The sequence below is a fragment of the Salvia hispanica genome, chromosome 4 (genome assembly GCF_023119035.1).
Source record: "Salvia hispanica cultivar TCC Black 2014 chromosome 4, UniMelb_Shisp_WGS_1.0, whole genome shotgun sequence".
NCBI classification, from domain to species: domain Eukaryota; kingdom Viridiplantae; phylum Streptophyta; class Magnoliopsida; order Lamiales; family Lamiaceae; genus Salvia; species Salvia hispanica.
The window spans coordinates 44084137-44105089 of record NC_062968.1 but is presented as its reverse complement, the minus strand read 5'-3'; the positions used below and the strand labels follow the sequence as shown (position 1 = coordinate 44105089).

Genomic DNA, 20953 nt, shown 5'->3' with positions numbered 1-20953 from the left:
TTTTCCGTAATGATATTGCGTGTTTGATTTAATTCAGTAGTCGAATATTCAACTCTATCTATTCTGTTAAAAAATAAAATCGTATCACTGAAAATACTTATATACTGTACTACTTTTTACTCTATTATGTAAACCATCTCATTCATAATCTATATACTTCATTATTTCTTATAGTCAACTACGTACATTATCCTTCAATTCAAATTGATACATTCTTGGAAACTTCCATTACACTTATATAGGAAATGATTATATATTCACCCCAAAAGTTACGTTGTTGAAATACTTTCTAAGATTGTCTAATTTGTTTCGAAATTTGTTCCTTCTACTCATTAATTTTAATGAGCTTAAATGATAGACTCAAACATGAATCTAATGCTCAAAATTAATTGACGACAAAATTGATAAAAAAAAAAAGAAAAAGAAAAAAAAGATGACAAATTGGAAGCGAGCGTCAAAATTTCTCAATCAATTATCTTAGTTCCAAACCAAAAATATTAGTATTAACCACTTCATTAGATTTAATTTCAGCTCAAAAATTTGGATGCAACATATTGATTATTGATCGTATCCTTATGCAAACACACTCCCAAATTATACTCCAAAATCAACCCAATGAGAATTGAATAAAATAAAACAGTCATAGTAACGTATGATACTTGTACACGTCAAAAGACCAATCCATATACTAGTTGATTTTTCAACGAAATCGAATTTATACATTGATCAAACACTATAAATATCCATCAAACCACTCCCTTGTTCATCCATATCATTTCTTTAAACCAAAATGAAGCATTTAATCATTATTTTCGCCCTCCTTGCCGCAGCAAACTGGGCTTCGGCCCAGAACTGCGGCTGTGCGGCCAACGAGTGCTGCAGCCAACACGGCTTCTGCGGCACCGACGCTGCTTACTGCGGGCCGGGCTGTCAGTCCGGGCCGTGCACCACCAACGGAGTCAAAGTTGAGGAGGTTGTGACGGATGCTTTCTTCAATGGGATAGCCAATGCGGCCAGTGCAGAATGCCCCGACCGTGGATTCTACACTCGCGCTGCCTTTCTCGACGCCCTCGGATTGTTCCGCGGGTTCGGAACCGACGGCACCGCCGATGACAGTCGTCGGGAGATCGCGGCCTTCTTCGCCCATGTTGCGCACGAAACAGGCAGTAAGTTTTTTCCTTATTGATTCATCCGTTTCCTAAAACCAGAAATTTTTTTATCCGTTTCTTGAAAATGGAAGCTTTCTATTTTAAGAAATGGACTCCATAATCCACTCACACTAATTCTTACTATAAAAAAAATTATATTTTAGGGACACAAAAATTGAGACGCAATAGGAAGCGTCTCAAAATAATTAACAATTTAAGACGCAAAAGAAAACGTCTATAAATTAAGAATAAATTAACTTAATCTTTTGTTTTTTTGGATGGTTCTTTTTACCTTCAACAATAAGGATGCTTTTTGAAGCGTCTGTGATATATTTAGAAATACAAATTAGCATCCTTAATTATATTAAAAATGTCCTTTTATTGTAGTGCCACTATTGTTTCTTTCACTCTCTTACTTTACCAATTTTACATTAAAATCTTTACCGTTTCAAAGTTTCCCGTTCCCAAAGTTTCCATCATTAGAAAACAGAGTGAGTATATTTACTTAAGTGTTGTGTGTTACATAAATTGAAATGGTGACATATCATTATTTTTGTATGTGAACTGCAGACCTTTGCTTTAGAGAAGAAAGAGAGAAATCAGATAAGTATTGCGACCCGAACTATCCGGACTGGCCGTGCAACCCAGACAAGTTCTACTACGGCCGCGGCCCGTTGCAGCTGACGTGGAACTATAACTATGGGGCAGCAGGGAAGGCCATTAAGTTTGACGGGCTGAACAATCCGGAGGTTGTGGGCACGGACGTGGGGGTATCGTTCAAGGCGGCCTTGTGGTATTGGATGCAAAATTGTCACAACGATATAGTTTCGGGGAAGGGGTTCGGGGCTACGATTCGGGCCATCAATGGCAACTTGGAATGCGACGAGAAGAAGCCCGAACTTGTGACCAGTAGGGTTGACTTGTACACACGTTACTGTGGCCAGCTCGGTGTGGCCCCAGGGACTAATCTACGATGTTGATTTCCACTACTCAAGATTCAGTCTACACCTCGAGTAGACTCAGATCTATTATCTTGTTATGCAATAAAATAAATAATGGATCTACCTAGAATAAATGTGACGAGTCACGTCTTTGAAACGGTATTTGAATGAATATTTACTTGAATAATTACACACATAATCAAAGATAAATCTATTTTTCAATTCTTAAATCAATATTACTAGAATACTTACACACATAATCTACTATGGATGGATGAATGCAGATTTTGGGTCCAATTAAGTAAAAATAATGGTGAATGCAACAACTTTAATTATGCCTTAAATGAGTGTAATCACTTTCCACAATGTTGATTTAATATAAGACACCATATATAATCAAACACATCAAGTTTTATTTTACACAGATACACTATCGTATCCACACATAACTGAGTCCACCATTTATTACATTGATAAAAGCATACATCAACCTTATAACGCCTTATAAGTGTAAATTTAGAGATGGTGCACATATATATGTAGCTTAGATAAGAAAAGTCATTAATTCTTTTGGATTAACAGCGAAGATTAGGTCCCGGGTCGACTCGGAGCTGCTTACAATACTCCTTGTAGTAGTCGACCCGAGAGGTGACTTGGGCGGGGCTCCGGCCATCGCATTCTATGCTGTTAATACCACGGATCGTGGCGCCAAACCCATTACCCGAAACAAAAGCCGCGTGGCAATTTTCCATCCAAAACCATACGGCCGCCTTGATGGATATCGACGGATTTTCAGCCATGATCTCGGGGTTTCTCAGTCCGTCGAATCCCACAGCTTGCCCGGCTGCCCCGTAGTTGTAGTTCCACGTCAGCTGCAGCGGTCCGCGACCATAGTAGCGCTTGTTGGCCGCACATGGCCAGTCTTTATTTCTATTGTCGCAATAGCTTTTCGATCTCCCACCCTCCTCTTCAATAAAGCACATACCTATATTGTCAAGCAGAAAAAAGAAACGAAATATATTATTTTTTACTAAAAAAGAAAATAACTTATTATAGTTAGGTGAGACGATAATAAAATGAAAATGTAACTCGCTTACGATGGAACTGAGAGTATTAATTAATTAATTAATAACTTACGCCCACTCTCATGCGCGACGTGGGCAAAAAAGGCAGCGATCTCGCGCTTAGAATCATCGGCCGAGCCGATGGCACCAAAGCTTGACTGCGACGCTGCGGCATCGACAAATCGGGAGCGAGTGTAGAAACCTTTTCCGGGGCAGTTGCGTTGGCCCTGACTGGCTATGATCCCATTGAAGAAATTATCAGTCACGATATCACCGAATTTGACTCCGTTTCGCCCCTTGCACGGTCCCGATTGGCAGTCGCCGCCACAGTAGTCGTCACCAACGCCACAGTAGCCGTATTTGCTGCAGCACTCGTGCGGCTTGCAGCCGCAGTTTTGGGCGGAAACCCATTTTCCGGCGGCCAGAAGAAGGATGAAGAGAGTGAGGAGATTTTTCATTTTTGGGAGTTGTTATAAGAATGCTATACTTGATAATGATAAGTATATATATAGACATGCAGTATTTCTTTTCATATTAATAGAATACTCACAAATCACCATATCTTCACTTACATTATTCATGGCATAGATCTCATTCTTTATTTTTATTTATTTATTACTCCACTATATAGTATTTATATTAATTCAAATAAATTCAATTAAACTGAAAGATAATCAATTTTTAAATTTAATATCCTAATTAAATTTATATAGGAATAAAAGTTTTAATATAACATTTATAGAAATCGAAAGGCGAAATGTATATAAATTGCAAAAACAATAAAAACAGACGAAAATAAAGGCATTTATTATGAAATCAGAATAAATATGTATTCTCCTTGTCACACGAGTTTTAAGAAATTAAAGAAAAGTGAGTTGGATAAGTTAGTAGAATATGTGTCTCTTATATACTCCTTCCGTCCCTTTAAATATGCAACATTTTGGAAGCGTTTCATTTTTTTAATGGGACAATTCAAAAAGCAAAACGTTTCATTTTTAATGGAACAAAGGGAGTTTATATATGTTTAATAATAAAATGTGAGTGAAAATAAGTTGGTGGAATGTGAGGTTTACTTATTATTTATAGTAAAAGTAAAATATGATTTTTATAGTGGGGCGGACCAGACGGAGAGAGTATTTCACTTTGCTAAATGACTTGTGTCCCTTAAACGCTTTCGCAATGCATTCATTGTGCGTCATGCCTCAGCGGGACGAGCTAGAGCTTCTGCACTGTGGATGTTTTAATAGTGACACTCTATCCATGTGGGATTAAAGTCTCATTGTAATTTGGTATAAGTTTTAGGAAATGAAAAAGGAATATGGCAGAGAAAAATAATGATTTAATTTTGTATAATAAATAAACAACATGAGTTTGTGTAGTATGAGTTTTCCTTTTTAAAATTAATAGAAACAAAATGAGACATTTAAATGCCAATATGAGATATTTAACGACGGATTAAATATGTATAATGATATTATATCCAAACTATTAACCAACTAGCCTTTTGAATTCATATTTAAATAAATTCACTTTTTCTAATCCTATAATTAAATTAAAATCGCAACCATATTATTTTCTAAAAAAATAAAATAATAATACACTTCCGCCAAATATCTCAAATTCAAGTCTAGTATAATATGACTTATAAATATAGGGGCATGTTAGGGTGTCACCATCCCTTAAAATAACACCATACCACCATTTCTAGCCAATCATTTGTACACGTGGACGAATAATAAGCTGCCACGTGGCAAAAAAAAAATCTGGAAAAAGACGGGCAGCAATATGTTGGTCTTTGTACAACAATTTTTCTTGAACAAGCAATATCCGACCACTATACAACAATCTATAGATTGCTGTGTAGTGTTTGTAATATTGCTGTGTAGCGTTTATAATATTGCTGTATAAGCATTGTCACGTTGTCATTTTAACACAAACCTATAAATATATATTCATTTTACATAACTTTTAAATTTATATTAATTTAATTATTAAAAAACTACTAACATATTGTCTTGATATATGGGACCTCCCACTATGGACAAGGGTGAAATATAATTATACCTTTATACAAGAATAATAAAATATTCACAAATTTTAAAACCACCAAATTTTTTTCGTCAAATTGGAATTATACTTATTGCTCCACAAGAAAACTCAACAAAAATATACTCCTAGTATTTTTTCTGATCAATTTCCTACAAGAAGTTAAAATTTGACTCGACACCACCCAATTAGAACAAGTTCACCCAAAAAGACTTGGATAGGAATTAGGATGACCCAAAATGTTGAGATCTTGTCTGATAGAGCTGATAAGCGAAAGATATAACAGTAAATTTCTGTATTTTTTCTATTAGTCATTAAATTAGTACTAGTATTTAATAAGCTATGCCCACACTTAAAGATCGAATAAGGCGTACGGAAGATATGTGGTAGAGTAATGATTCATGTGGTGACGTAGCAATCAATCGCTTCTTTGGTAAAACAATCGGAGCGTAAAATCAATACGTAGAACTCATGATCTAGCTTTGACTTTTCCATTACATGAATTGTTTTTGTTCTAGCATGCGACTATTTGAATAAGTATGAACTGAACAATCCTATAATTGACCAAATGATTTTAGTCTTAAATTTATTTGTATATGCAAGTCTTTTGCTGGTGGCGGTCGCAGTTGTGTTAATCCATACTGATTGATTGTGGTTTGTGAAGGTTGAGAGGCGGTCAATCCTTTTCTTCCTTTAAATATTTTGATGATATATGATTTTGTCTATTTTTCCTTCCTTTTTGCAAGTGCTACTTTTTACAATCAAATTATTGATTGATTATACCTAAATTAAATTTAAATATAGATGATAATGGCTAATCCATATTTGAATTTGAACGGGATCACATTTTTAAAGATTCATTTATCATTTTTTGAATTTGTAAGTGAATGTCATATTCCTCTGACTTATTATAATTATAATTTACTATTCCATAAAATTTATATATAAAAATAGACTTATATTTCACTAATTTTTTTACTCTTTTTTTTATGAAATCAAACAATTTCTTAAAACCTATGTCAAATCAAAATGTGTCTTTAATTAGCACTATTAACTTGAAGAAAAGTACCTATTAATTACCTATCTTAAACAGGATATATTATCATGAACTAACTTATCACATCGAGCGTCCTATAAAGCTACAGTGAGGCACCTCATGATTTAATAAAAATATTTTATAAAGCTACAGTGAGGCACCTCATGATTTAATAAAAATATTTTCTATATAGACTAATATAATTATAAACAACTTTTTTTCTCCTCGGACTTATGGTGGTAAAATGTTACTAAAATCCATAAAGCTAGTTAGGCGGATCCAACAATTTTTGCATTTTTTGTTTGATTTTTGTAGTGGTCTTCTTAGTGCAAGTGGAAAATGTGGAAATTTAATCGGTTCTCCATTTTCAACTGGACTTTTTTCTTGCCCATCATCTTTCCAGTTTTCCTAGATGCTAACTATAGCCCCTTTAAATTATGTCATGATAACGCATATTTGAGTATCTTAAAAAGATTAAAAAAAAAACAAAGTAGTAGTACTCTCACCGTCCCTCTATAGTAGAGACGTTTTTTTTAGGCACGGAATTTAAGTAATTGTGTTAAAAGTAAATTAAATTGATACATTTTTATCAAAATAAAAAAATGACTCAGCTACAGTGGGACAATAAAAAAAGAAATATGACTTAGCTACAGAGGGACGGAGGAAATACTATATAAGAGTTATTTTAGAAATAGTTTCAAGTAATTCAACGAGATAGCAGTTCATAGTACTCCATGCACAAGATAAAGTTCCAAAGTTATTATCTTAATGAATTTTAAATTCGATATGTTTCAGTTGGAAAAGCCAACCAGCAATATTATTAGTAAATTTTCAAACGAAGTAATATTAGTAAATTTTCAAACAAAATGCACTCTTTTACTATATTTTTTGAATTGTTGCGAAAGTCATTTGTTGTCATGGTCAATGAATGTGCCCATTATTTCTCAATGTTGGTCCAATCGGTTATGATGTAAAGACATCATATGGAAAAGCTAGCTAAAACTGCATTTTTTTCCAAAAGCACAATAGATACTTTAAATATAACTTAGCTTCCAATAAGTTTCCTTTTGAGGGGGGTACTCTTAAAAGTCTTAATTGTACATTCGGGTCTTTTGGTAAACATAACAGAATTTGGCAAGATAGTTAGAAATTAATAAGATGAAAGAAATGAAGATAGCTTGGGATAATGATAAAGATTTAGTATTGTTGTTTGGTAGATCGAAAAAAATCAATATAAAAATTAATAAAAGTGATTGATTGTCAAGATATTTATATTATGCATATATAAGGTACTCTATTCAAAATATGAATATGTATTTATGTTGAATAATGTAAAATTACTTTATTGTTAACTTACTAGATTATAGATAATTTAATCAGTAACGAGATTAAGTAAATAAATTAATCAAGTGATAATGTAGAATTAATTAAGTAATGCTACCCATAATGGAGCAGTTCCATTAAGTAATGCTTAATGTAAATCTGGATGTTTATAATTGATCTAACAAGTATAATTATTATCAAGTGGAAATCTTTTTAACAAAATTAATTAATTTGTTGTTTTGATTATTTAGGCACAAACCACATATAATCATGAGTCAACTCCACTAAAAATAATTTTCCCTGTATGGTAGACTTATTCGTTGATATTAATGGATAATGGAAACTAACCTAACATTGTAACAACTTTCTAATGCCACTACAAAAACAAGCATTCCATGTCTTTGTCTTCCACTCAAATTTAATGTAAATATAATGTTTTGTAAAATGATCAGTTCAATTAACATTTCTTATTCAATAAGAAGGATAAATAGATCATATACTATTAATCAGGGGTGACGCTTTCTCTCCACCCAATAAGACGGGATTTGAGTCGTAATAGGGATTGGTGGGAGATCCTCTTTAAAATAATATAGGTGAGACGATGAACTGCAACTTTAGTTATTTAGTAAAATGCTCCTCCATCCAATAAATAGAAAAGTTCAATTTACTACAAAGAAAAATAAGAAATAATTATTGATCTATCTTAAAAAGAACAAAAAAAGAGCAGAGGAAAAACTATGTGGCTTGGTGAGGGGCTTTAACAGTTTGAAATTTTTCTAGAATTATTTTAGTTATTTTTTGTTAAAAATTATAGCTATGTCCCTAAAAATAGATTAATTGTCATTATTTGGTCCATCACATAGAAAAAACAACTTTGATTTTGAATTTTTTTTTTTCTCTAACGAGGTGAGTCTCATTTTTTCACTAATTATATTTCAATTAATTTTTATTTCTATCTTTCTCTTCTTTTTTAAATTGCGCATTAAATTAAACCAATGATGTTTCAAGTGGTCTTTTTTTTTTTTTGCAACGGAGGAAGGATTATAATTTTGTCCATATATTTAATTAAATAAATTAGAGAATCACGAGTTTGTTCTATTTCGTAGCTTTAATCCTATGGCTTATATATTTCTATTTTATTGATATTTTTGTATAAGATTAATATGAAGAAAAATTGATTTTTTTGCCGATTTTAGTAAATTTATATAACTAGATTTTAATTTTTGTTTGATTTAGAAAAGCATTAGGTTATGAGACACTCCATCACTACTCGTAATCATGAAATCTAGGTTAACAATTATAAATTCAATAGGAAATTGAAATTCGCAAAAAAGGATAGAGATTGTGAAGCACATATATCAATCATCTTTCTAAGTAAGTTTGTTTTATGCCATACCATAACATAAAAATAAAATTTGATTTCGCGCCTTGACAAAGATTTTACCCTTCTAAATAAGTTGAGGTATAAGATACATACACACAATAAAAACTCATCACTACCCTTCTAAGTCTCTCCACACATCACTAACCCAAAAAATGAAAAACCTCCTCACTCTCTTCACCCTCGTCTGCCTTGTTCTGGGCTCCGCTTCCGGGCAGAAGTGCGGGTGCAAGAGGGGCGAGTGCTGCAGCAAATTCGGCTTCTGCGGCACCGACGACGCCCACTGCGGCACCAACTGCTGGGCCGGGCCGTGCAAGGGCAGCAACAAAGTCAAAGTTGGTGATGTTGTGACCAACGCTTTCTTCAACGGGATCCTGGCGCGTCAGCGCCCGCGCGGCTGCCCAGGGAAGGGCTTCTACAGCCGCGCTAGGTTTCTCCTCGCGATGGCCTCTTATCCCACCTTTGGGACTATTGGATCCGTGGACGACTCCAAGCGGGAAATCGCAGCCTTCTTCGCCCACGTCGCGCATGAGACAGGAAGTAAGCTTTTAACAACACCACCACACATAAATATTCTCTTTTATTTTCATACTCCGTCCGTCCCATAAAAATAGCTTATTTCCATTTTAGAAAGTTCTCTCAAACTTATTCATATAGCTATGTCATGTTTCGATTAGTCATATATAATTTGTGATAGTTATCTTAGTTTCAATTAGTTTATTTATCTTAATTGGGTGTTTGATAGCTTAAGATAATTATGAATTATTCTATTTAAGTGTTTGGTACAATAAGTTACAACTAAGGATAAAATTATGATGGTCAAAATTAACCTCACTAATTTAAGTTAATAATTAAAGTACCCTTCAGGAATAATTGCTCTCTCTTCTCTCTACTCAATATAAGCAAATTCCCAATATACTTCTCCAAATTTCCAATATAATAAAATCATCTCTATTCTACAACTCTTCTCTCTCTCTCCCCTGTTAATTGCTACGCATCTCTCTTCTACAAATTCCTAATATACTCTCTCTCTCTCTCCAGTCACCATCTTCCTCAACTCTCTCTACTATACTTCTCCAAATTTCCAATATAATAAAATCACCATCTTCCTCAATCTCTCTACTGTACTTCTCCAATTTCCAAATATCCCAAAATCACCATCTTCCTCAATCTCCTCTTCACGACCGGCGATTCTCCATGGCGCCAACACCGCCGCCTTCCCTCTCCCTTCTCCCTCTCTCTGAATTGCTCTCTCTCTCTCCCAATATCCCTCTTTTTAACGGCGATCTGCGCCGCTGCTGGAACACATCGCCGTAACACCTCGGTTCGCGCCGCCTACCATCTCGCTCAGAACCCATCGCCTCTGGCCGTCGTCTCCGTCACAGTGCGGTCCCGTTGCTTCGCCGCACGCGTCGGAAGTCCGTCTCTCTCTATTTTGGCATCGATCGACTCTCTCTATTTTAGATTTTTACTCTTGCTCAGATAAATCTTGAAGAATAATTGCAAAAAATTTAACCTTTTGATTCAGAAAGAGAGCGCCGGAAAAGATACATCAACGGAATCGTCGAATTTCGTTGTCAGATTGGAAGATTGAGAGAATGAAAGAAGAGAGACAATAGAGATTTTGAGAAGAGGAAAAATATAGAGGCACGTTTATATCTTTTTTAAGGTTAGAAAAATTGATGGGTAAAAATGTATTTTACTAAAATTAACTAGGTATCCTGGTATGTAACACGGCAAAATTGTGGTTTACATATATGGTTGAAACATGTGGGCTTTGTGCGGGCCGGATACAAGACACGGGCTATTTAGATAGGTAACATAACTACCAAACGCACAAATAAACCCAGATTACTCCTTTATCTAGTCGTAACATAGCTACCAAACGGCCCCTTATACCACTAGGGTCCACTATTAAATACTGATATATTTCCTTTACAAATTACCCTTGTACGTAGGTTTGTGCTTTATTGAAGAGAATGGCGGGCAATCGAAGCCCTATTGCGACCTAACATATTCAAAATGGCCGTGTGCTGCCAACAAACACTACTACGGTCGGGGACCGTTGAAGCTGACCTGGAACTACAACTATGGTGCGGCCGGCCGCGCCATAGGGTTCAATGTACTAAAATATCCTGAGCTCGTTGCCACAAATGCCCTTATATCAATCAAGGCTTCTGTCTGGTTTTGGATGGAAAATTGCCACGGCCTTTTCATATCGGGCAAGGGCTTTGGTGCCACGATCCGTGCTATTAATAGCGCTGAATGCGACGGGAAGAGGACCGCGCAAGTGAGCTCTCGAGTGAAGTACTATGAAGATTACTGTAAGCAGTTACGGGTTAATCCGGGGCCTAATCTTCAGTGTTAAGATGTCTACAGCTGCTGCAACTCAAGACAACATATGTTGAGAAAATAATCTAATTACTGTTGTAGTGTTGTAGGCTTGAATAAGAACAATGGTGTGATTATTCAAGTTATTTGATATTTATTGACCTATTCGAATGTCCCTGTTTAGTAAAATACAATAAATAAATGAGTTATCTTGAAATTATCATTATTCAAGATTTGTCTTTTCGGGATCTATATTGTATGATCATCTTGGCTGATCACTTAGTTCTTCTGATGCCGAACTAGAAGTGCCACCATCCTCTTCTTATTCCGAACTGCTCTTCGGAACTCTGAACCACACCCTAAACTAATTCTAACATCGTCACGACATCCACCATCCTTGGACGTCTGTCTGGGTTGTATCTTGTGCAGTAAACAGCGGCTTTCACCAGCTGCTCCCATGAAATCATCACCACCTTCATTATCAGCCAATGATTCCCATCTTCTCTCCTCATAATTCCTTTTTACCTGATATTAGATGTATGAGGGAAATAAGGAATTACTGCAAATTCTTAATATTCATAGAATAAACTTAATATTCTCACCCAATCAACACACATCCTGTCGTTCTCATCGGCTTTCACCAGCGGCTTTCACCAACGGGAAAACAAGCAATTGTACTTCTGGCATCCGGCAAAATCCAATCACATGAACCAGATTTGGCATTGGTTGCGAACAAAATTGTCCAATCTCTAGTTCTCTTTCAAAATAATATTCTAGACCCCTTGTTTTCAGAAATAATATTCTAGACACCATCCTTGGACGTCTGTCTGGGTTGTATCTTGTGCAGTAAACAGCGGCTTTCACCAGCTGCTCCCATGAAATCATCACCATGAATCGACACTTCCATTGACCACCAACGGGAAAACAAGCAATTGTACTTCTGGCATCCGGCAAAATCCAATCACATGAACCAGATTTGGCATTGGTTGCGAACAAAATTGTCCAATCTCTAGTTCTCTTTCAAAATAATATTCTAGACCCCTTGTTTTCAAAATAATATTCTAGACACCATCCTTGGACGTCTGTCTGGGTTGTATCTTGTGCAGTAAACAGCGGCTTTCACCAGCTGCTCCCATGAAATCATCACCACCTTCATTATCAGCCAATGATTCCCATCTTCTCTCCTCATAATTCCTTTTTACCTGATATTAGATGTATGAGGGAAATAAGGAATTACTGCAAATTCTTAATATTCATAGAATAAACTTAATATTCTCACCCAATCAACACACATCCTGTCGTTCTCATCGCCTACGTGAATAAGATCAATAATTCTCCGTCCTGTGATGAGCTCAAGAAGAAACACTCCATAACTGAAAACATCAGTTTTATCTGAACACTTACCACTGGCAAGGTACTCGGGGGCTATATGACCAATTGTTCCTGTCACGGTAGTGGTAATATGAGTCACGTTGCGGTCCATGATCTTAGCTGATTTGAAGTCAGCAACAATTGCTTCAACGTTGTCATCTAACAATATATTTGCAGCTTTGACATCGCAATGAATGATTTTCTTTTCTCATTTATCATGCAAATAAACTAGACCCCTTGCTGCACCAATTGCTATGTTTTTTCTCTGTTTCCAAGTGAGAGGAGGCCGCGATTCATGTCTCCCTTTTCATATATTTAATTCGAAGAATTATGCTCATGCAACATTCAAATTAAAACAATAATTAAACACTCATATACGCTATGCAAAATTTCTCATCTTGTTATGTTAATATGTCTAAAGTTATTATATGAGGAAACATTAATGAACTGTCATGTGTGAGAGAGAATGAATTCGGAAAGCTTACCCGTTAACCATGAATCGACACTTCCATTGACCACCAACGGGAAAACAAGCAATTGTACTTCTGGCATCCGGCAAAATCCAATCACATGAACCAGATTTGGCATTGGTTGCGAACAAAATTGTCCAATCTCTAGTTCTCTTTCAAAATAATATTCTAGACTTTGAGAATTGTATCTTTTAACTGCAACAGGATAGCCATCTAACCAGCCTCTGTAGATCACATTAAAACTATCCTCACTGATAATTTATCCAGAGAAAAATTCTCGATATCTCGACCTTCGAAAATGACTTCTTTGAAATCTTCCATGGACCACTCTGCCTCTCCCTTTGCCAAGTGAGACTCCATAACCAAAAAACATCATTTTTCACCGAACACTCACCATTAGCAAGATACTCAGGAGCTATATGACCAGCTGTTCCTTTAATCGGAATGACAATATCATCACCATAGCAATCCACAAATTCACCCAAGGATAAGTCAGCAAGAACTGCTTCAAAGTTCTCATCCAACAATATATTTGATGCTTTAACATCACGATGAATGATTTTCCTGGGGCATTTATGATGAAGGTAAGCTAGACCCTTTGCAGCTCCAAGTGCTATCTTCATCCTTGTTAGCCAGTCGAGAGGAGGCAGTGAATCTTTTCTTTCTGGAATCAGTTGGTTTATTATAAATATAATAAATACATACACTTTACAATATAACAAACAAAACTAAATCTACACAATTATTGTTTATATAAAACTTGCCTTGATTACTATGTACGGTTACTTTACTTAACCAGAATGCAAGTAGACCAGCGAATGAATATGAATGGTTGATTGAGCTTACCTCTTAACCAGGTCACCGCACTTCCATTAACCATGTACCGATGTACGGATAAACGAGCAGCTTTTCTTTTTTAGTAATACAAGATTATACATACTTTATAAAATATATAAAATTTATGAAATAAAAATTAAATAGTGACACAACATAAAAGAGTTTATTGACTATGCAATCGTACATACAGTGATTGACCAATGTTCAACCTATTATCAATCCAACCTTCCATCGAGGTGAACTCAACTATATGAAATATAATATTTTTCAAATAACAAATACATTAAAAATCTTTATAGAATATTAAATCTTGAACGACAACATGAGGAGCATACATCATGTGAAGCTTAATATTCCACTCATACAACAATATGAAAATTTTGATTTTTTGGTTCTAGATGATTTCCCCAATGGTTCTTCATTCCAAAAAAATGCATCCCAATAGGAACAATAAGAACTTATCCATGAAGCATCACCAATATTATGAATATTCTGCAAAATAATATACACAAACTATATTGACACAACTTTAGATATATGAATCAATAAAAACAAAACAATGTTTGAAAAAAAAAAATGAATCAACACTTGCCGTAAATCAACAATTATCACGTTTAATAATCTTGCTAGGTCAACAATTGCGCCAATAATATCTAAAAAAAATAAAAGTAGCAACAATGTTAAAAAACAAATAACAATATTATAGTTGAGAGTAATATTTAAAAATGCCAAATAGTGTCTCCTCAACTACATTATCAATCAGGTTGATATATTCAAATGTCTTAAACGTTAAATAGGAGTAGAAAATAAAAACAAAATGACGATCAACACTACGAATCACAATCTTAATCTCAATGAGCCGAAGATTAGATTGTATAATAACCTTGCTAGGGTCAATGATAACACCAATGGTATCTAAAAAAATAAAAGCCGAGATAATGTTAATAAACAAATAATAATAATAATAAATGTGTATAATAGACTTATATAAATGTACTACTATTGATAAAGAGTAATAATCATACTGGAAGTAAAAATATCTTTTTGCAGAGAATTCGTGATGCAACGAGAAAAGACAAAGAGGAATGAATTTTATCTAACCAATGATATCTATTTATAGGTAAAAAAGTATGAAGAAACAATCATAAATTGATAGAATTATAACATGATTGACCACCTTAAATTTACATTGAAAATTGATTGATTTTGTATAAATGTCATTTTTATTACCTTTGCGTTACTTTCTTTAATGGGGTGAATTTAGATATTTATAATTTTTATTATATAAGATTAAAAAGGAGGTTACAAATCTTTATGATTATAAGAGGGCATGTATGAAAAGCCGTATATGGAGCAATATTAATAATTAATACTACTATGTAGAGTTGAATAATTCTCATGTTATAAGTATATTAAAAAAAAATAAACATGCCACTATTTTTATATTATGTTTACATTTATTATTCTAAATAACTTATTTTAATTGTGACAGTTTCACATTTGAAATTAAATTAACGGATATAGTTGGAAGTTACAAATCATAGTCCTCTTATGATCATAAAGGTTTGTAACCTCCATTTTAATCTTATTTCTTAAAAATTATAAATATCTAATTTTATCCCACAACTTATTAATATTTCAAAATAAGGCCAAAACTCACCAATATATATATAGAGATAGATAACTAAATATTATCTTAATTTAATAGTGATTAAAAGTTATTATATGAATTTAAATATAATTACATTGACATTCTTGTTAATTTTCCCAAAAACTCCCCTTTTATATATGTATAGATAGATGTATAGGGTATCGAGTCAATCTTTAACTTGTCATTATTGAAGATTTGCTTTTTCGGGAGCTATATTGTACGATCATCTTGACTCACTTCTTCTTCTGATGCCGAACTAGAAGTGCCACCATCCTCTTCTTATCCGGCCTTCTTATCGAACCACTCTTCAGAACTCTGAACCACACCCAAAATAATTTAAAATCATCACGACATACGACATCGGTGGACGTCTATCTGGGTCGTATCTTGTGCAGAGAACAGCTATTTTCACCAGCTGCTTCACCACTGCCTCCATCTCATCATCACCGCCTTCTTTGTCATCCATTGCCCACCCTGGAAGCACGAAGATGTACCAAGACTTGAAAAAGTCCTTTTGGTGGAATGACATGAAGAGAGATATTGCGGCATTTGTGGAACGTTGTTTAGATTGCCAACAAGTGAAGGCATTACATCAACGACCACATGGAAAATTACAACCATTGGAGATACCCGAGTGGAAATGGGAGCACATCGCCATGGATTTTGTGACGGCCTTGCCGAAGACCCTAAGTGGGAACACCGCAATCTGGGTGATTGTAGATTGACTTACCAAGAGTGCGCATTTCATACCGATTCCGCGGTAATCCATGGATCGAGCAAGCTGGCTCGAATCTACATAAAGGAGATCGTGCGATTACACGGAGTCCCAGTGACAATTACGTCCGATCGTGACCCGAAGTTCACATCGAAATTTTGGATTAGTCTACAGCGCGAGCTTGGAACAAGATTGAATTTTAGCACGGCGTTTCACCCGCAATCCGATGGGCAATCCGAGAGAACGATCCAAACCCTCGAGGATATGTTGAGAGCCGTGATACTCGACCGCAGTGGAAGTTGGGAATCCGTACTACCGCTAATTGAATTTGCTTACAATAACAGCTTCCAAGCAACAATCAACATGGCGCCATATGAAGCCTTATACGGAAGAAAATGTAGATCGCCGCTCTACTGTGATGAAGTTGGAGAGCGACGGGTGCTAGGACCCGATGCAGTTGAAGAGATGGTTGAAGTCGTCGACAAATTCGTGTGAGAATAAAGGAAGCTCAGGACAGACAAAAGTCATACGCTGACGTCCGACGAACCGACTTACAATTTCAAGTCGGTGAAAAGGTTTTTCTTAAAGTGTCCCCGTCGAAAGGGATAACACGTTTCGGTGTTAAAGGAAAATTGAAACCACGTTTTATTGGGCCTTACGAAATTCTAGAAGAAATAGGACCCGTAGCTTATCGATTGGCGCTACCGCCAAGTCTTGGAAACGTGCACAACGTCTTTCACGTATCGCAGTTGTGAAAATATGTGTTCGATCCGAAGCACGTGATTCACTACGAAGAAGTCGCGTTGAATTCCGACTTGAGCTACGAAGAGAGACCCCAAATGATCTTAGACCGAAAGGTTCAGAATTTGAGAAACAAATCCATTGCTAGCGTGAAAGTATTATGGAGGAACCACGAATATGAAGAAGCCACGTGGGAGCTTGAAGACAAGATGATGGAACTATACCCGGAACTTTTTCCATGAGGTACCAAATTTCGGGACGAAATTTCTTTTAAGGGTGGTGGAATGTAACGCCCCACTTTTTCAAACCCTAATTTTCGGGTTATAAAATTTTTGCATTAAATGCCTTAAATGCTATGATATGAGGATTAATTGATGAGTGGTTAATTACATGGTGTCTTTGTGACCTAATTGCGTATGTGAGTTGAGATTGAGTTGAATAGTCAACTTGTTGATAATATGACGTGGCTAATGAATAGTCAAAGATGTGGAAAATATGACGTGGCCGTTGAAAGGTCAATGCGTTGAGAAAATGAAGTGAAAGTGAAGAAATGATTGAATTGGTGTGAATATTTGATGCGGAGTAATATAATTGTGGGGAATTATTTTTCCTAAGGGATGAGTGAGATTAAATAGGATTTTCATAAATATCCTACCCAATTATTTGAAATATTCGACCATCACTATTATTGGAGAAGGAATTATATTTTTTTGGATTTAATTATTTGTTTGGGATAATTATCCGAATTAAATCCAAAGTCCAATTATACTTTAATTCCATCTTGGAATTTTCGAAACTCCACCCTTTGATTTTCAATGAGATTTTCGAAAATCTCACATATTATGGGAGAAGGGATTATTTATTTATTTGATCCCTTATTTATTCTCTTCCATGAATAAATATAAATATGCTAGAATATCTTACCATATCTTGCCATATCTAAGAAGATATTACCATATCCTAATTAAATTAGGATTTGAATTTAAATTCCTTGTGGGAGAGGCATAAAAATCGCCTACTACTATTATTTGGGGAGGATTTTATTATTTTATTCTGCTCCGTGATATATTATTCTACTCCGTGAAATATTCAAATTAAATCATATTCCAACAAATAGCATGGGAATTTGAAATTTTCTATTTTTCCTCTACAATTTTCGGCTACTCCAACTAACAAATCTCTCCAAATCTTTTATTATTTAATTGTTGGAGTATATCTTAACCTCTATAAATAGGAGAGAAATCCTAAACCTAATTCATCAGAAACCGCCGCCCCACTCCTCTAAATTTTCGAAATCTCTCTCCCACTCTCTCCAAAAATTTCTTCTACTTTCTCCATTAATTCTTCATCTTTTGGAGAAGAATTGAAGTTGATATTCAAGATTTTGTTGAAGAATCAAGATCCTACTGGTTTCTACCGTTTGTTTTTGCAAGAAAAGGTACTTCTATTATTAATCTTTTCTCTTCTACCGATTAATCGGTGTTCTTGAGTCCACATGCATTTAGATTGAGTGAAGGGGAACTAAATTGATGGTTTTGGGATGCATATAAGCGTGCACATGTGTGGTGTTCGTGTGCATGTGTTGTGTGTGTAGAACACTCATGCGTGACACGATTTAATGGTGAATTTGGAGTTGCTATTCGAATAAAAATGATATGCTAATCGTACTTCGATTTTTGAATGATGATATTAAAGATTTATCGATGGGAAAAGGGAAACGTGGGAACATGCATGATTTTGAATCAATGATAGAAACTGATTTGTGGTACGTCTAATTTAAAGGTAATACTTCGCGCTCTCAGCGTGATAAACGAGGAGAAGAGAATACTTTCGAGCTAAGCCGACGAGGTGGGCTTTCTTTTAAAATAAGGACATTGTCCTAAACTGATGTTGATGAGAATGAAATATGTGTTATCATGCCTTGATTTGTTTTGTCGTGCCTATCCCTCGTGGCTATGCCACTATTGATTTAATCAAATTCGGATCCTTGTAGAGCCGCAAACTCTACTTGGGTTAGTGTACACCAATGTTAGACCGAGTGCTGGCGTACGGGTCGGCCGGTCTAGTGACCTGGATTGCGGCCGCATTCCTTGTCATGTAGAATGAGGATATGGTAAACGTCGATAAGAAAAATGGTTGCGCGACCGTGATTTTGGATAAATGATATATATATTGTGGTGCCTCGGGACTTTCTAAAGATAAAACTCCGATGGACACTTGAAAATGGCATGATAACCATTTTTGTGATAAAACTGTTTTCGGCAATGAGTCCACTGAGTATGACTATAGTACTCAGCCCTGCATGTGTTTTCCCTATGTGCAGGTTGAGCGGTGACGAGCGGGCGGCGGTGTTGAGTAGGAAATAATAACATGATCTGTTGAAACTTTAAGTGTCGTTGTGTCTCCATACATAGCTTCACTTCTCTCTTGGTCGCGTCCGCTAAAATATGAAAACTTGTGATCTTTTGGTTGGGTTGAATTATCTTATTTCGTGGGAGTATTTTGGATATGAAACAGATGAGATTATTTTGAAATTTTGCTATTTCGGAGCATTTATTGTGATAGCCTTTTTTTTGGATTTCATTGATAAGACATTATTCTTCCCCTACTTAATTGTTCATTAAATGCTCTGATAAATTACCTTTAAATGAGACCCTAGCCTATGATCTTTGTTGCTTTTAAGTCTTCCTAGATAGCGATCGTCATTATTATTATACCCTAAAATGGCGGGTCGTTAAGTTGGAGATGATTTTTACACGAAAAATTAATTTTGATGAATGATTTGAAATGGTCTAAGCACATCAAATAAATAAAACATTCAAATTTGTTACAATATGATAGGATCATTGTGACATCCCTAACGCAAAACATGCATCATTTTACATTTTATTATACTTTTATTTGTCATTGTATATTACAAATATTATTTTCATTAGAAAAATATTAACGAGTAGTAAAATGACGTTTTAATTAATTATGTGAAATTATTATAGTTGAACATGTATATATAATTATGCGCATACATTTATTAATTCAAGTTATATGTAGTGATTTTTTTAGTACTCTCTCCGTCCCGCTTTAGGAGTCCCGGTTGAGTCGGGCACATGTTTTAAGAAAAAAAGTATTTGAGTGTGTAAAAAATAAATATTGTAATGGATGTTGGGACCCACTTTTAATTGAGTGTCCAATAAATAAATGTTATAATGGATGTTGAGACCAACTTTTAACACTTTTTATGAATTGTAGTGGATGTTGGGACCCACTTTTAACATTTTGTAGGCATTTTTTATTAATTTATCTCAATCGGGACTTCTAAAGCGGGACGTCCAAAATTGATTAACCGGGACTCATAAAGCGGGACGGAGGGAGTATTATATAAGTGTTTTCTTTTCTTAACTAGAATTAGTATATTATATGTACATATGAGGGACGCCAATATTAGGAAACTTTTAAATTGTCCAAACTTTACCCACCATAGTATATTATAATAAAAAAATATGTATATAAAATGTGATAATGTAGTGATTTTTAGGGTGCAATTCAAGTATACAAAATAAGTAATAATTCCCTAAAAATACTACTTCTGCAAGTATACAGACGTGCAATGCAGTATAAAAGGTGTCGAACCCACAGGAAGGAGATTAATTACTAAAACTAGTATACCTAACTAAAAAGCAGTAAAATAGTTCAATATTGGGTTTTTAATCAAGAGGCGAGTGAAGGACGAAACGAGAATGAAAAATACAAGGAAATCACGAGAAAGAGAGGAGACTACTCCTAGCTTGTTTCGGGTTGCTTGTTCACATGAATCCTAAAGTCTAATTACTTTCCATTATTTATCGGGATCGTGTTGATTTTACACTCTCACACAGTTGATCACCAATCGTGGAATTTTACA

General features: G+C 35.1%; 4 protein-coding genes across 5 annotated transcripts; 2 read left to right on the top strand and 2 right to left on the bottom strand.

Moving 5' to 3' along the window:
- The first annotated feature begins 767 nt into the window (after positions 1-767).
- LOC125218337 (endochitinase EP3-like) lies at positions 768-2276 on the top strand. The gene is made up of 2 exons (XM_048119988.1): positions 768-1166; positions 1719-2276. The coding sequence occupies exons 1-2, from the start codon at positions 791-793 to the stop codon at positions 2126-2128; spliced, it is 786 nt and encodes a 261-aa protein (XP_047975945.1). The 5' UTR covers positions 768-790; the 3' UTR covers positions 2129-2276.
- A 206-nt stretch (positions 2277-2482) lies between these two features.
- LOC125218336 (chitinase 5-like) lies at positions 2483-3617 on the bottom strand. Its single transcript, XM_048119987.1, has 2 exons — positions 3227-3617; positions 2483-3074 (listed from the first exon to the last, which is right to left on the bottom strand). The coding sequence occupies exons 1-2, from the start codon at positions 3609-3611 to the stop codon at positions 2665-2667; spliced, it is 795 nt and encodes a 264-aa protein (XP_047975944.1). The 5' UTR covers positions 3612-3617; the 3' UTR covers positions 2483-2664.
- A 5362-nt stretch (positions 3618-8979) lies between these two features.
- On the top strand, positions 8980-11520 carry LOC125221180 (chitinase 6-like). Of its 2 annotated transcripts, XM_048123306.1 has the most exons (3): positions 8980-9479; positions 10898-11325; positions 11371-11520. In XM_048123306.1, exons 1-2 carry the CDS (start codon positions 9095-9097, stop codon positions 11305-11307), a joined length of 795 nt encoding a protein of 264 aa, XP_047979263.1. In that variant the 5' UTR covers positions 8980-9094; the 3' UTR covers positions 11308-11325; positions 11371-11520. The 2 variants fall into 2 exon arrangements, with proteins under 2 accessions (XP_047979263.1, XP_047979262.1); XM_048123305.1 differs by having other exon boundaries at positions 8981-9479; positions 10898-11520.
- An 811-nt stretch (positions 11521-12331) lies between these two features.
- On the bottom strand, positions 12332-13991 carry LOC125221163 (LRR receptor kinase BAK1-like). The gene is made up of 5 exons (XM_048123288.1): positions 13958-13991; positions 13506-13775; positions 13127-13306; positions 12550-12800; positions 12332-12472 (listed from the first exon to the last, which is right to left on the bottom strand). Exons 1-5 carry the CDS (start codon positions 13989-13991, stop codon positions 12332-12334), a joined length of 876 nt encoding a protein of 291 aa, XP_047979245.1.
- Positions 13992-20953: the final 6962 nt, after the last annotated feature.